This window comes from Heliangelus exortis, chromosome 2 (genome assembly GCF_036169615.1).
Source record: "Heliangelus exortis chromosome 2, bHelExo1.hap1, whole genome shotgun sequence".
NCBI lineage: Eukaryota > Metazoa > Chordata > Aves > Apodiformes > Trochilidae > Heliangelus > Heliangelus exortis.
Window position 1 is genome coordinate 22,891,338 of NC_092423.1, and position 17,544 is coordinate 22,908,881.

The following is a 17,544-nucleotide window of genomic DNA, read 5'->3' on the forward strand; positions in this document are numbered from 1 at the left end:
GCCGGCCAGGAGCCGGGACCCGCCGAACTCCTCTGGGGTGGATCCTCGCACCGTGCTGCCGCCTGCCAGCCCTCCCAGGGGCCACCGGCCCGCAGCCGGCGTCCGGCTGGTCCCTCGCCTCAGCCCGCACCCTGTAAGTTGCCGGCCGAGCGGGTGGTCACCGATTCAGGGACTGCACGGCTGCTTGTTCGGTTTTCTCCTCCAGTAGTTATTTTCCCACAAGCTGTTTTTCACATCTGTGTCACCTTCTGGCTGACAGAACTCTGTAGTGTTTTCTTAGCTTATCTAAGGGCAAATGTCAAATTTGTATTGCTCCTGCTGGTTTTGATATCTGTAAAGCCAGATATTTTGTAAAAGAAGGTTGGGTTTAGTGCAGTCTGTTCCTGGACTTATACGTCTCATTCTTCTTATCCATGCTTCTCATCTAATTATGAAATTGATTGCTCAAAAACTTGATGCGTAATCTGTCCGGAGGCTGAAGTTAGACTTGCAAGTCTTTCCTTTCCTCAGTCCTCCTCCTCCTCTCTGTTAGAGGTATGTGCTAGTCTGCCTCTCTTGTCCTCTGAGTTCTCAAGATGTCACTTCAATAAGCATTTTAAGCATCAAGGGTGGATTTCGTAAGTGGCTGCTGACTTGAAAATCTTTATTTAATTTTAACTTTATCATTATCATTTACTCTTAACCTTTTTCCACTCTGACTTCACCTTCTATTTTCTTGCAAAATGAATTTCATTAAATATCTGTTCACAATAAATCTTTGATGAGGGCTGAAATAAAGAAAATGTGTAGTACTTTGGCCTATTTTGTTCATTTTCCTCTTAAGTCACAAACCTTGCTTTCTACTTGCTACCCTTTATATCCTTCAATAGCTTTAAATCATTACCATTTCTGTTCTGATTTTATCCCTATATGATAGCACTGCCTTTATACAATTCCTAAGCCATGCACACACACCCTCTTTTTTTTCTTTGCCCCTCTTTGTCTGATTTTTCAGGTCATTAAAGCTCTCCTGATGCAGTTAAACAGTCTTACACACTCTCTTTTCTCTGAATTGCTGTTGTTCATTTAATATAGTCCTTTTCAGTAACTGCCAGCTCTTTGAGCCCTTCCACCTCAAAGATTATTTGCCCAGGAATCACATCTGCCATTTCCTGTTAATTTTATCCTATTCCTCAAACTCTGATTTCCTTAGGACAGGCAGTGAGAAACTTTGGTCAGTAGCCCAAAGTCAGCTCACCAGAGCAATTCACCATGTCCAAATCCTTGATGCCAACTCTCCTAAGGATCCTTTGGACAAAAAATGAAAGTAGACTGCAGTATGGTTAAAAGGTACTGGTACCCCGTTTCCTCATGGGAGTTCCCTTCCTATACCAAAGTTTTGCAGCATCTTCATGTCACATGGCATGAAGTGAAATGGGACTCTATGATGGGACACAGTGAATGTGTACGTGTTCCACCCTATGCAGTGAATGTGTATCTCTTATCTGACCAAAATACAGCTGTTCTCATTATGTTCCTGGTGAGAACCCATCACAGTACAGGAAATACTGGTATTTTGGTCATATGTTAGATACTTTTCAGGTCATGTGGTGAGAAAGAAGTCAGTGGTTTTGTAGCGCATGCATTAAAATCTATGTGGTCTGCCTCTGTCAGAAAGATTCACTGTTAGAATCTTTTCCTAGAGTACTGGTTTTGTTACTCCTCCTTTCTATGATGTCTGTTGTTGATTGCTCCCAAGACAGCAGCCTCATGGCTTCTCTTTGCTTCTTAGCCTGTCTTTCATCCTCATTACATCCTTTATTTTCAGACCTTATTCCTGCTCTACAGTGCAGAACCACTTGTGTCATAATTGTGGTTTCTTGTAAAGACTTTGCTCCCGGGTTTTTTTTTTGTAGGGTTTTTTGATGTCTTTTTGTCTTTGCTACAGCTTTACTACAGTACCATGACCTCTTCTCTCCTCTTCTCTCCAAAGATAAGGCAGTAGTTGTTTTAATTTTCTGTGACCCTTAGCCTCTGATCTTCAAAGCCTCCCTTACTTCACTGGAGTCCTAAAACTCCCTTTTATTATTGCATGAAATCTTTCTCTTCTTGCCATTAGCTTTTCATGCAATGCTGTCCCATATATTTGTCTCCGGGATTTATCTTCTCTGACTGGTGAGAAAAATTCTCTTAGGAATATTTGTGACCCACAGCCTTTAATCCTTTACCAGCTAATCCTTATACATCCATGGCCAAACCTAGCAGTCTGACCTAGCAGTGTCATTAGTGATCTCATGAACAGGCCTTGGCCAATTGCCCTTCTTGTCTTTGCCACTGTATCTGTGTGTGCTGCCCATTTCCCTGGGTGAGAGGTGAGGATCTCAGACTGATATCTGTGTCATGGTGGTAGCCCTGACTTTTGAAGCTTTGAGACTTCTGCATCCCATCCTGGCCAGTATAGGATACCATGATATTCATGTGCACAAGCTCTTAACAGAGTTCAGCCTCCATGAACTCAGTATCCTTATGCTGGCCTTCTAATATTTTCCATAATTACATAGTTTTCCTTACATATTTCTTCTCATTATTCCATTGCCCATTAGTTTGGGGAGCACAAGGTTATTACAGGACGGTGGAAGACAGTGAAGATGGAAAAAATACCATTTACTTTTGTAACTGTTAAAAAAGTGCTTGAAGTATTTTATGTTTGTCCCTGTGTTAATATTGTATTAGTGACACATTGCAAGACGTAACTGATTAGTACATACTGTATTAAGAAAACATAACATGAAACTTAGAACTACATATTTTGCTCCCAGAGATGTTTATGGATCCTGATGGATGCTGATGTCTTGTAAATTTTTATGATGCTGCATTTTCCCTTTTGTTACATTTTCTTTTTTTTTTCTTTTTTAATTTTTTCAGAAGAAATCATAGGTTTGGTGTCTTGGAAGTATGGAATCAATCTCTATGATGGGAAGTCCTAAGAATCTCAATGAAACTTTTCTACCAAATGTTGCCAATGGCATCAAGGATGTCAGTAAGGTCTCAATAGGCATAATTGGAACTGGAGACTTTGCTAAGTCATTGACAATTAGGCTTATCAGATGTGGGTACCATGTGGTCGTAGGAAGCAGAAACCCTAAACTTGCTGCTGAGTTCTTTCCTCATGTCATTGATGTCACTCACCATGAAGATGCAGTAGCAAAAACAAACATCATTTTTGTAGCTATACACAGAGAACATTATGCCTCTTTATGGGACCTCAAGCATTTACTTGCAGGAAAAATTCTGATTGATGTCAGCAATAACACAAGAGTAGACCAATATCCAGACTCCAATGCAGAGTATTTGGCATCACTTTTCCCAGATTCTGTGATTGTCAAAGGATTCAATGTTGTTTCGGCTTGGTCACTGCAGTTAGGACCAAAGGATGCCAGCAGACAGGTAAGGTTTATATTTGTATGAATTTAACTTGTTTGTAAGATGAAAATGACAGGAACTGGGTGAAAGCAGCATCAGAATTCTTGGGATTCATCCTGCATGACTTAATGTACCTGAAATGCAGGGCCTTTAGTTTAAGCTTTAGTAGTCAAAAAGCTTCCAGGGTCTGGTTCTTCCAGTCTAAGACGTACAGAGGGAGTGGTCCAAATCATTCCCTGAAATGCCTTTTAATCTTTAAAAATTGCAGAGGAAATGTGAATACTATCTTAGACAGCTGACCTTTAGATGACTACAGACACTGGAGTTCTGTCTTAATGTCTTCTGTAGAAAATGTGTTAATTTTTATCCTTATGCTCTGTACAAGGGTAGAGACGGTCTTTTCCTGTATATTTTAGTTACAGTATTGGTTTACATGGAGTGAAATATCAAAAAAGATGCACAGAAATATGAGGCTCTGAACCCAGGGCTCAGGAGCCAGCTGTTTTAAAAAATATCTGCCTTCCACATAACAAAAAAATGAATTAAAGAACTCACCTAGCTTTTAGAAACGTGTTAAAGAAATCATCTAGCTTGTAGAATGCCCCAGCATCATAAATATGAGGAAACAGAAGGAGGGACATATGTTTCTAAGTGATCATTCATTTGATGCAGGACTGTGTGGGAACATCATGTTCAGACTCCTTCCCAGTATGTTCTCTAAATCTGTCCTGCACTTAGAAAAGGCAGCTTGATGTTTTTCATGCTTTCCTGAAGTGATACAATGGATTTAAGCCTATATGAGAACCCAGTTCTTCATGGCTTTATGGACTCTTGAGAAAGGCATGAGAAACAACTGGTGTAACATGATTACTGGAGACTAAACTGAGTTTTCTGTTACTTCAGGTAGATTTTAAATGGAATGCAGTTGATACAGAATTATTATAATTTTTAAAATAACCTCACCACATTATTTTTATCCTCTTTCAGAATAGCTCTTGACTATAAGTAATTGACTTCTGTCAAAACTGATTATGTTTGTCTTAATGCAGTTGATCAGCACACAGTGTAAGGTGAACTATAGCCTTCTGTAAATTTTAAAGAACCTTTAAAGTACTATTTAGCAGTGCATTTTTTTCACCATGTAATAAACAAGTCTTTAGAAGGATTTCTTATTTGGCTGCTTATTTTTCTATTTTCTTTTAAAATTCTATTTTTTGTGGACATTGGACTGTGAAATTATATTCAAATTTTTATACATGGAAGAATCATGCCATTCTCTGCTTTTCATTCTGTTTATGCTACAGCTGTTCTAGGGTTATGACTCAAGATTCCTGAGAGACTTGTGATTTTCTGAAATGCTTTTAGTCATTATTTCACATTCAATACAGTCCTATGGAGATTTTTGTACAGGTTACCAGGGCATCCCACAATCAGCTCATTATTAACTCCAAGAAAAAGCCAGTTTTGTTTTGGCTACTCTGTTGCTAAAACAGTTCTCACAGTTTCACTGTGGCTGGATTTGTATGTGGTTTCATTCTTATCTTGGTGATATAAGCTGGGATAACAGTGTAGAGTTTTACCAGTAGTGCTGTGGTTTTGTCCTGGAGGTGCTTTAGGTTTTTTGTCATGGGTTTTTTTGTTGTTGTCATGGGTTTTTTAGTTGGTTTTGTTTGTTTGCTGTTGTTGTTTTGGCTTGGTTTTATCTTTGAGACTCTTTCTCTGATTACAGACAATTCACTTGACTTTCCCAACAGGTCTATATATGCAGTAACAATGTTCAGGCTCGCCATCAAGTTATTGAGCTTGCCCGTCAGCTCGGTTTTATTCCTATTGATCTGGGGGCATTGTCATCTTCAAGGGAGATTGAAAACTTACCTCTGCGACTGTTCACACTGTGGAAGGGGCCAGTAGTGATTGCTATTAGCCTGGCAACGTTTTTCTTCATCTATTCCTTCGTCAGAGATGTAATCTATCCATACACGAAAAATCAGCAGAGCGACTTTTACAAGATCCCCATTGAGATTGTGAACAAGACTCTGCCAATTGTTGCTATCACTTTACTTTCTCTAGTGTATTTGTCAGGACTTATTGCTGCTGCTTACCAGCTTTACTATGGTACCAAGTATAGGAGGTTTCCACCTTGGCTGGACAACTGGCTCCAGTGTCGAAAGCAGCTCGGACTGCTCAGTTTTTTCTTTGCAGCAGTGCACGTGGCATACAGCCTCTGCTTGCCTATGAGGAGATCAGAGAGGTATTTGTTCCTCAATATGGCATATCAACAGGTAAGCCAGTCTTCAGTTCAGTGTGCCAAAATGCCTTGGCTGTATGCATGTGGCTCATGAACACAGTACAAGTGTTTTCTTGATCTGTTCTGTTGTGTTCCGTGGAGAATGTTGTGGGTTGTCTTATGTATAGCTACCTCTGAGGAAGAAGGGAGACTTAAAGAAACATCTGTGCATTGTGCTCACCTCATGGGTCAAGCTGCAGTCAAGTTTGTGGGGTAGGGGGAATCAAGGATGTGTCTGACTTAGATCCCTGATAGCAGTGCACACAAGGAGAATGTGGGATAGACAGGATAAGATCAACAGCAGGAAACTTCAGAGGTTGTGAGGTCTGTTCCTCTCTATGTATACATAACATACAGGGGAAATATATATATTATTAGTGCGTTTACATGTGTAACAAAAAGGGGTAAGGATAGATACTGTAATAATACTTACAGATACAGCTGAGTTTACCAAAAAAATTGTTACTTTGTAGCATTTTGGACCAGTGACAAAAGCATTTTAATAATAAAAATTCCATGAACTCATCTATTACAGGAAAGAGAAATTGACTCACAGTTCCCGGGAGCATTTGGTCTTGCATGACCCTGAAACAATCTCAAATAAATCTGCCATCCTTTAGAAGAGGGTCTGATGCTTCTGTTTGTCACTGTGGTAGCTTGTTTTAATCTTCCCAGTGATTCCGCAGAAAAGCAGCATTGGCATTCACATAAAATGTGCAGGAAAGAGAGATGTGATGGAAGAGAAAACTAAGTCAAACTAAGGAAATCAAATCAAATGGGACAAATTAACTGGGTCCACAAACTCTAAAGAGGATAGCATGAAAAATAGAACTAAAGAGAAAGGCAGGAAGAGCAATTATAAAAGGCAGCAAGAAACTCTTAATTGTTCATACTAAGTATTAGCAAAAGGACTCACTGATAATTTTACTAAGACATTCCTAAGACATATTATTATGAAAATCTCACTTGCTAACAATATTCCTATTGAACTTATTTCAGGACATGCCATATCACAAGAGTTCACCTGAAAGTGTAAAAATAATTGATTATCTAAGCCTGTTAATTGCTCAGGACCTGAGTTGCTTCTGCTTTCTAGCAAAGCTCTCTAACAAGAAGCAGTCTTGGATGTATCTGATGTCAGCAGTGAAATAGCAAAACAGATTGGACTCAGCATAGGAAGATGAAGCATAAGCAGGAAATTATGCTAAACTATTTCGAAATGTAACAAACTAAAAATAAGTGTGCAGGTTTACCCAGCTTATGTTACAGAATTTAAGTTTCAAGGTTCTTAAAAACATGGAAACTTTTCTACAGTATATAGGAATGCACAGATTTACCCGTTTTTTATAACATAAATATTAAAAATAGCATATAATGCTACATTTTCTTTTAACAACTCATCTAAGTTTCCATGTTTAAAATTATTTTGATCTTAACAAGAGCCCAGCAATAAAGAAATAGTTTGTTTTCTCCAAGATGAGGAAATCTCTGAAATATTTGACCCCATTTTATAGTTGTCTTGTGGCTGTAGACTTTTACTTAGCAAAATAATAACTTCTGTTGATATTTTTAATATTCTATAGAATAAAATGCTTTTTTTCTATTATTTTATCAGGTTCATGCAAATGTTGAAAACTCTTGGAATGAGGAGGAAGTGTGGAGAATTGAAATGTATATCTCTTTTGGAATAATGAGTCTTGGATTGCTTTCTTTGCTGGCAGTAACTTCAATCCCTTCAGTAAACAGTGCCTTAAACTGGAGGGAGTTCAGTTTTATTCAGGTGTGTTACTTATTTAAATAAGGAGTTTAGTTGTTAATAAGAATTCATTTATGATGATGATGATGATGATGATGAAAAGCACTTAGAAACACAATGAGAGGGGTTTTTCCCCTGTGTGGTAAGTGAATAAAACCAACATAACTCAGCAGCTGTATTACCATGAAGGCAGATTAAGCATTTTGTGAGTGTTAGAATAGGAATACAGGAATTTGCATTTTACACTTCTTGGACTTAAATAATCAATACAGCCAAGACCCAATGAGCACTAATCTCTTCATTTTCCAGTATTAGAAATTCTTGCTAAATTCAGTTTAGATAAATTTGGACAAAGTCATGAAAGGCAGTGATATTGATGAGCTACTATTGAATGCAGATGCACAGCTATTAAAACTGGAGACTTTATTTGTCCTGCAGGATTTTTATTACACAGCCCTTTGTCATTGACTCAGTTTTGCTTCCCCTCCACTGTGTGGAACTTAATACAGTTCTCAACTGCATTATTCCCATTAGCTGAAAATACCTATTAGTAAAATATGAGCCTTTGTTTATTAAAAGCAGCAGTTTTTGCAGGTCATGGTATGCCTTCTACTGCCATCCTTATTCAGATTAATATCTACGAAAGGCAGACCTAATTAGCATAAAATACTTAGAAATACAGGCCTTAATAAACAAATTAATGTTTGCTTCCAAACAAAATTGCCATTTGTGTTTGGTAGTGGTCAGTGATATAAAAAATTATTAGGATTCAGTCTTGTGGTAAGTATCCTAAGTCTGTACATGCAGTTCTGGGTTTTGGTTTGTTTTTTTCTCTGACTTTGGATTCAGTACTTGAGTCTAAACTGTGTCCTGATTAACAGGTTTTCAACATAGCTACTATAGTAATGCTGCCTGATTCTTAGTCCTGTCAATTTTTACAAATTCCTGCCTTCAGAACACAGGCACTTTACTGCTCAGGGCTTGGGTTGCACTTCATAATTTGCAGTCATTTCAAAGGGCATGACAGAGGACACTTCAATGGCTGTAGTTATCAGAGGCTTTCTGTCTGTAAAGTAATCTCTTCCCTTCCCCTAGGACTTCCCTTGATGGAACACTGCAGGCAGGCCTACAAAAATTTTGCTGAAAAATGTTTCAAATTAGCTTTCCACTGACAGAGCTGTTTATTCTTGCTCATGATTTTGAGCTTTCAGAGGGAGTAAATACCCATCTTGTATTGTTACAACAACCCTGTCAGCCAGAGTTCTCTTTGCAGGAACCATAGTATTGCTGTGGGATGATGTAAAACATTATTGCAGAAGAGGAAAATATGTATCTAGTCATGGCCAAGGTGTTGCTTTTATCCAGTAATGAGTTCCATGCACAAACCCCAGCATCTGTGTCTTATTTTTTCTTACTGAAATTTCCAAATTTCAGGCTTCTGTGACTGAGTCAAAACCCACACAACAGTCAGGGAGTCACACTAGATCTCTAGAGGTCCCTTCCAACTCTGATTCTGGGATTCTGAGGTACATTACAGCTGATACTGTGTTACATGCTGAAGAGAATGGATTATTATAATGTAAATAATGTAATTATTATAATGTAAAGTTTGCATGAAACTTTGGAGACATCATTACCCAGAGTTAGAACTTTTGGGGGAACTAATTCATCTGTTTTCTTAAACACCACTTCAGTACTTTCCTCTTCTAAACATCTTTGGATAAGGAACAAAGGTAGATGTGGGCAAGAAATATAAAAGAATTCATATTTTGTCAGAGCAGGCAGAATAACCAACCTAAACCAACACATTGCAAACAGAAACAGGCATTTATTGAAACTCGTCCTTGAGTGTTCCCATAAAATACGTGGAAATTGAGAATGTTGTTTCAAGCAATGCTAAACCTGGCTCTTCAATGTTCTGAAGGAAGTTATACTGTAAATATATAATGTAAGTCTAAATGACTACTGCTTTTGTTTCCCAGTCCAAAGCACATCACACAAAATGGCAGTGGACAGATCAGGCTGGCTTTGAAAGCTGAGCTTTGTTTCTTAGCAAAAATCAGCACAAATCTGTCATTTTCATAGCAGGAAGCCAATCTTTTTGTAGACATTCTACAAAAGTCTACTAGCACAATCCTAAAGTTTTTAGAGGCAGTATTACTAAAACTTCTTTTGCATACACACTTTGAGGAAGGGCTGCCCTGCCTTGGTCTCGCACAAGAACAGAGTATTTTTCCTCCAGAGTAAAGAAGAATGAGGGTTAAGTACTTAGCAAGTTAACAGGCAAGATTCCAGTTAGAATCTGGAAGTTTAGCAATAGTTTAGCAATATCCTGTTACTTGGGGAATCTGAAGTATACCTTCCATAAGCATGAACTTTGGATAATACTGTTCGTACATATAATTTTCTGGTAATTACTCAACCATTGTGAAGGCAGAAATTCCTGAAGCAGATTTGTCCCACAGCAGATTTGTGTTTCTTTATATGGACAACATTTTAGGGATTTTTCTCCTGCATCTTTTCCATTTATTTTTTTTTCACCGCAAACAATGCAAATTTGTCCAGTGGCCTTGGTGGGGAATTTCCCACATTGACTAACAGACTGCCTTTGATCAGGAAGGAAAACAAACAAAAAAGACTTGGAGAAAAGCTAAAAGACTGGGGAGTCCATAGGAAATGTGCTAATCTATTAGTCAACTTCCAGGAAACACAGTATTATGGAAGATAAGGAGCCAAAGCAAGTAAAGATGTTCTTCACCTTTTCCCAGCAGCCATTCTAAAGCCTAGGCAGAGGGTCCCCAAGACATAAAATTGATATAGCTACTAACTCACCAATGTCAATTTGTTAGTGAAGGAAAACTACCCCTTCTTGCTGCTTTCAAGGCCTTTGCTGATAAAGAAGTTAGCATCCCATGTCTCTCCTCACCTTCCTGTGGTAACATCAGTGTAAGTGGTCTTTCAGCTCTTGTATTGTTTTGTTGATTGAGGGTGGTAATGAGACTTGGACACCAGCGTGAGAAGAGTAGATGTGTTTTACTGGTGATAACTAAATAATACAACCAAACAAGAAAAATACAGTACAAGGCACCTAAAGCAGACAAATAGAATATATACAGGGTAATGCATCAAATCAGTACTACACAAGAGAAAGATAGTTATTAAGAAAGATACATCACCGCTTGCATATGTCAGCATCATCCAGATCTGCAGTCGCTGGGCAGCCCCGGTTGCAGCGAGGATTTGGAGAACCCTTCCCAGCAGGTGGGAAAATCCTACACAATTCATCCACCCATAGGGGAGGCATCCAAAGTCACTGCAAGAGGGTCCATCCTTGTATACTGAACCAGCAAGTCAGGATGACTTTGCATATTATTACTATCTGTGGAAACATCTGGTTCATCTGACCAACCATGACTGGGACGGAGTTGTGTAGTTGGCAGGGTTTCTTTAACATACTCTTAAGTCAATTATTTTATGATAAATAATGTTTTTGATGATTAATACAAGGGTGCAATTGCCACTGAAATGGGGTTATTAAGATACAAGGATAGGTTCATCTATAGGTCAGCTCTGGCTTGGGGCTGTTGTCCAAGCCTTTCTTTTTGTATCTTAAGAAGCCAGGAGAGGGGGACAGAAATGAAATATGTATATTCCACCTGAAGCACAACATAGGTTTCAGGAAATCCACTGTCTTTTATTCCTGTATTACCTCCTCCACATCATCCAGCCATAAACTTGTGCAGAAGAAAATGAAAATGCATACCTAAATGATAGAGGTTCTCTCACCTTTCCAGTGTTAAACAGATTGTAGTTAATAACTCCCACAATACAATCATCATTTGTTTCTCAATAACTGGGATGTCTTTCATGTTAGCATCCATAGGGGTGGCTAACTTTAGAATATGGCTTTCTAACACTACTGCTACATAGTGCTATCAACTAGTTTTATTTTTACCATAAGGTAGAAAGACATATGTAGTTGTCCTAAACCCGTAGTTCACAGATTGAATTTACATGAGCATTAAAACCTTTTTTTGAAAAATCTGGGAAGAATTTGTAACATTTCCCTCCTGTTTCTTTTTCAAGAAGTGTTACAGTTCTCATTAGTAAGCCTAATGGAGAAATGAGGGATATGATTCACTTGTGCCCTTTTCCTTGTTGGCACTGATAGAACAATGCATTCAGGACAGTCATACCAGCAAAATTCTGCAATAACATATTCAAACATTATATTTGATAATACTGTTTGCGGCCCAAATTTTGTATCAGAACTTCTGTTCAGATACTGCATATGCCATTTGCATCACAAGTGGCTGATTATTCTGTTTCATATGAAATGTCTTGGGAGCAAATTGGAATCTTTTAAAAAAGGGTTCTTAAAATGGCAGATTCACTGAAACATGCAATGACTCCAGTGAGCACTGCCTTCTGTGGCATGTTCTGTGTGCACTACCTCATGTGGTGTGCACTAGATTTCATTATAAGAGGTCCTCTGCAGGGTGCTGTGGAAACCTGCTGCTTCACCTTTCTTTCAGCACTACCTGGTTTTGATCCACTGCTTCATTGCCTTGTGCCACTGTGCCCAAGCCCTGCTTTCCTGATAGTCCCATTAACCAGTAGGCAACAGCTGGTGGAGCTGATTGTGAGGAAGAAGCAAACTGCACCTCTCAGAGTGATAAAAATCTGGAGTGTCGGGCACAAGTCTTCTCCATCAGAATTCCGTTGCTCCATTGCCATGACTCTTGGAAGTGATCTACCCTCAGAGTTAAGAACCAAGGAACTTAATTTTCTATCACAACTGATGGTGTTTCAGCAACTTCACTGGGATTGGTCCTTATTCACATACGTGTCCTGAAGCTGACTTCCATTACTTAGAATTTGTACAAACATCATTTCAGCTTTGACTGAAGCATATAGATGCATATAGATATGTTGTAAATCAGTATTCAATTCAGTCTGTAGTTTTCACAACATTTGACCTTAGACCCACATATTGCTAATTTAAAATGGTGTATTGGTTTTAACCTGATGTTCAATAGAAATGTTAAAATAATGGGTTAGAACTGCCAGATGAAGAATCAAGTGCTATTATCTCTTTTTTTTTTCCCTGTTCTCTTTTTGCAAAGTCTACACTTGGATATGTTGCTCTGCTCATAAGTACTTTCCATGTACTGATTTATGGATGGAAAAGAGCTTTTGAAGAAGAATATTACAGATTTTATACGCCACCAAATTTTGTTCTTGCCCTCGTTCTGCCTTCCATTGTAGTTCTAGGTAAGATCATTTTACTTTTGCCCTGTGTAAGTAGAAAGCTGAGGAGAATTCGAAGAGGATGGGAGAAAAGCCATGGGATCATAGAAGATGCGAGTGGGTCTGTTCCACACCTTTCCCCAGAAAGGATAACTGTGATGTGATGATGGACTTCTAAGATGTTTTGATGATAGATTTGTTAGCACTGTTGTAGATGTTTGAGTTGTTTGGGGTTTTTTTGTCCTAAATTTGTAGTTTTAGGAGTTTAATTGAAGTATAAGTAAAGTCACTAGGGACTTGCTTGGCATATAGTACCAGCTGTCAACCAAACTATGAGAAATTTGTAACTAGAGTAGACTACTACTTCAGTTAACTATAAAAATAAAAATATTTTTGGTTTGAATTACAGAGGGCAGATTATTATAAAATCAGATTTTTTAATGCTCGTTTGCACAGTTTTATCACAACAGCATTTTATTTTAACCATGCTTTCCAGGTATTTCATTGACTTAGAACATATGTGTCAGAGTGGTATATATTAATACCACATTTTCTGGACAGTGTTTCTGTTATTAAAACCACAGTTCTGGGTTAGTAAATTCAGAGTATATATTAACAGAGTTAATAATTTAGAAAATAATCAGGCCTTGAAACAACTTCTATAAATTTATAATGGCACGTGTACAATGTATTTGTGTGTGGTTTTACACCATTCCATGATGTGAATATGCAAAGCCAGTTTCAGTTGTATGGTTGCACATCTCCTAAGCAAATGGTATTATACTAGCAGACTAATTTCTTTCAAAATATCAAAAGGTCTTAGACCTTTGGCATGTCTTTATTTCTACACATCATACAATGAAAATTGTAAACAGTCATATATTTATAGATAGACTGTCAGATATGTGTGCAACCAACTGGTTTTGGAGTTTAGAAGTATTTCAAAATATCAGAAAATATTAAAAAAAAAACCAAAACAACCGAACAAAAAAACACCACCAAACAACTGAGAAAACTGCAACAGTTAAAATCCATTTTCACTGTGAAACATCCAATATGTTGGTACAACAGGGAAGCATCACAATATTCATGCTCTATGTGTTTCTACACAGAAGTTTCTGTTACTCTATACATCAATTTCCCAGAGTCTGTCTTAGATTCGTAATATATTTTGTGCAAATCCAATCTTCTATTTTTATATAAAAATCTTACTTTTAAAGTTTCACAGGGATATGCCTGAACTTTTAAGAAAGAAAGTTATTATTCTTATACTTAAAATTAATTTATCTCTAAAAGTTGACATTACATTTCCTGTGGGATTCAAAAGAAGGTTCACAATTGGTTATTACGACTGCTTTGTCAGGGTCCACTCTTTTCTAACAAAATACCAAACTCAGCTCATACCTTCAGGCTGCTCCTGCATAATTATGAGCTTTATTTCAGTGAATCAGAAGGTGTATTTGGTTTTAATTTGCTTTACTTGTATGAGATTATATTTTCTTATGTGTATTTGCACTGCTAGGATCTGTGACTTTCTGAACCTTCACTTCTTATTTATTACTTAGCAAGAATTTATCATGAATATGATATATCAGAAATTATGCTTGAATTTATCCTTAAACATCACTAGTCCTGTAAATCTCATTTCTATTGGTAACAGCTCCGCAGAACAAGAATCTGGAATCAAACTCTGCCCCCAGCTACACCAGCCTAAACCTAAAGAATTCATGTTAATTGTTCTTAATTTGATTTCAAAATTAAAAAATCTAGAACAATTCATTGTAGCACCCATATTTGCCTAGCTTACACCTCAAGCCTCAGTATATGCTTGGTTAGTTATAGGTAAAGAGACAATTGAACTTTCTTTCATTTTAAGCATATTCAATTCTATAGGTGAAATGTAGATTAATATTTTCTATTTGCATTATTTTTTTTTCCAGAATTGAAGCATTTTTTTATATATTTAAGCATGTTTTGTATCTAATGTGAGGTCAGTGAATTATTTCTGAGAATGGGGGTTTGTGAAAACATTAAAAAAATAAAAATAAAAAATTCAACTACATTTCATGTCTGTCAGCAAAAAGTTGAGAAGTATTTTTCAGGTCACAGATTTTCAATTTTAAGCTATGGTCGTTGGAGAAGAATTTGGAAGGAGGAAATTAATTTTATTTCACTGTTTTTTGGAAAGATCTTTGAGACTTCCCTACAATAGCTGACAGTGGCAGATGCTTCCAGAAGGAGAGCATATGTCCAATGATTTTTCTTCTGACATATCCTCTCAGCCTCTTGGATGTCAATAACTTAGGATCTATTTGAGACAGGTCCTGCCTCTGGACTATTATACTTAATTGCTATTTCCAAAAAAAATAATCTTTTTTTTCAAAATTTGAAATTTTCACAGTTTTTTTACAGAAAAAGAAAGGAAAAGATAGAAGAGAAAAAATAGAAAGTTTAATGAATTTGAAAAAAAGTTTACATTCCTTCTTTTTTCCAAAAACAATTTAATTTGAAGATACTAATTTTTGGTGTCCCTCCTCTAATATGCAGCTTTTTCACTGGTAGTTGTGGTGATATAAATACAATACTATTTTATCAAATATGATAGGCATTAAGTGAAAAACCTGTCCTTGTTGGAGAAAGACAGGAGCCTAAACTAGTGTGAATGAGATTTTCACATAAAAAACAACAAATGGCAATTACAACTTCTAGCTTTCTTTGCCAGTCTATAAATACATTCCAGTACAGAAAGCTGTGTATTTCTTGAAACACTTGCAGAATTATATGTAAATTAATTCCCTGGCCTGTGTCCTACTCCATTATTGCAGTGGAAAACTACACAAAGCTTCAACATTTGTGCATCAATCCTTTAAATAAAAATAATTTTTAAAATCTTAGAATAACCAAAGTCTTAGAGATTTTTAATACAATGGATACCATGCTACATTCTACCCCAGTCCTATACACAAACCCTGAGTAAAATAACTAGAATGGGATGGTATAACTGAGAGCAGAATTTCATAGCTCTGAAAAAATCTAGTGCAGGAACCTTTATTGTTGACAATCTGATTACATTTCAAAATTAAATATGCTGCTGTTACTTTATAGTAATTCCTCATTTGTGTAGAATAGGTAAATAACATTCACATTCCCTACAGTTATCTGATTCGTTTGAGGTAATAATAATGTTGCATGACCCAGATACTGGATTAAATGAACATTACTGTCAAAGTCCATATATATATTGTACTGTAATGCAACCACTGACAGTAGATACAGAAATGTACTGGTCCTCTTTTCTATGCAAAAATTTATTTTATGATTAACTTTCTTCAAGAATGTTTAAACCGTTAAATTTTGAACAGCCAAAGGCACCTGGAGAGAATAATGTTGTCTTGTTCCTGTTTTCATACTGTGCGTGTAGGAAACTAAAAATATTTTTTGATTTTATAAGTTACTTGAAAGATTGAGCTATATAAGTGTCAATAAATAGATTATATTTTTAGATCAGATATGTTAAGACATTTTGTGAAATATTTGTGCTACAAAATAAGGTGTGGTTTCCTGATGGGCCATGTGTTTACTTCTAACTGGAATAATAAGTTGACTTGTGATTTAATATTTTGTAGTATTCTCTAAGGACCAACTCACTCTAACAAGACACTGTTAAGTCTGAAACTAAAATGACCCTTATGATTTTACTGTACACTCAGTATCATATCATGCATATGTATAGTCACATAGAAAATCTTGATTCATGTGATCAAATATGTTGATTTCCTATAGAAGAACTCACATTAGGACTTCCTACTGAAAACTGAGGCTGAAAGTTCAGTTTTGGTTGCCTCAATATAAACAACTGAATTTATTTAGATGTCTTAGTTACTTAGGAGAATAAATACATATTTTTAGGAACAGCCTGCTATAAACATATTTTTGTGTAGCTTTATATAAATTGCTTACTGCCTAATGAAAAATAATAAAATAAATTTCATTCCTCTTCATAGAAATAAAATAAATAGTGCTTAATATGTAATACAGAACTTTGCATATAGTATTAGAAAATTCAGACCTCCATGTATTTAGCAGCAGGTTATTTGATTTCTATGGATATTAAAGTATTCTTTCTTAACACTGTCTGAAATACAGTCCTGTTACAGGTTCCATATATCTTTAATTTTATCTTACAATCCTATTAACTTGCGTACAAGTTAAGTATTCATGTCCTTGAATTATTTAGAGATTAACTATTTTGTAATTATTTTGCAAGTTCTTTGCATATATAACTTGTAATGGTTACTGTGGATTGGTGCCACATTTAACTCTTTGTTCTAACACTGTGATTATATGATGTGCCAACATGAGAAAGTACATTTATATTCTTATTTTGGCATTAATTGCTGATAAAATAGTGTGTCTGTGTGTGGGTGTCTATGTTACTAGCTTTACATGCTGCCCACCAAGCACTAAGGGAAATTATTAATTAATATAAAGCAATGAGTTCCCAAGTGGCTATAAATTTCACAGATATAAGTACAGTTAGAAAAAGTAGGAAATTTTCTCTGAATGTGAAGATTTTCTCTAAAATTTGTATATGTATAGTTTCCTTCAGACAGTGCATTTCTTTTACACGTTTTTGATTTCTAGGTTGTTCATCTGGTAGTACTTTCTTATCCATGTAATTAATAATGTTGCAGTACTGATACTGTATCTTATGATACTGCTTGAATTAATTAGATTACAGCCTTTAAAATAAGTGACACATTGAGCTGACTTGAACAGTGATCTCTATCGTTAGGTATTGTTTGTCATGCCTTGCTGGCAGCATCTTGCAGTGAGAATAGTACATCTC

At 36.5% G+C, this 17,544-nt stretch overlaps 1 protein-coding gene across 2 annotated transcripts; it reads left to right on the forward strand.

Annotated features, from left to right (window-relative positions):
* On the forward strand, positions 1-14,497 carry STEAP2 (STEAP2 metalloreductase). Of its 2 annotated transcripts, none has more exons than XM_071735190.1 (5): positions 1-133; positions 2,905-3,426; positions 5,157-5,684; positions 7,305-7,469; positions 12,572-14,497. In XM_071735190.1, exons 2-5 carry the CDS (start codon positions 2,935-2,937, stop codon positions 12,857-12,859), a joined length of 1,473 nt encoding a protein of 490 aa, XP_071591291.1. In that variant the 5' UTR covers positions 1-133; positions 2,905-2,934; the 3' UTR covers positions 12,860-14,497. The 2 variants fall into 2 exon arrangements, with proteins under 2 accessions (XP_071591291.1, XP_071591292.1); XM_071735191.1 differs by lacking the exon at positions 1-133 and adding an exon at positions 1,266-1,329 and having other exon boundaries at positions 12,572-13,012.
* The last annotated feature ends 3,047 nt before the right edge of the window (positions 14,498-17,544 follow it).

Coding starts and splice junctions, on each gene's coding strand:
- STEAP2 (XM_071735190.1), top strand. CDS start 2,935: ATGGAATCAATCTCTATGATGGGAAGTCCTAAGAATCTCAATGAAACT. Junction 3,427..5,156: donor CAAAGGATGCCAGCAGACAG/GTAAGGTTTATA, acceptor CTTTCCCAACAG/GTCTATATATGCAGTAACAA. Junction 5,685..7,304: donor TCAATATGGCATATCAACAG/GTAAGCCAGTCT, acceptor TTATTTTATCAG/GTTCATGCAAATGTTGAAAA.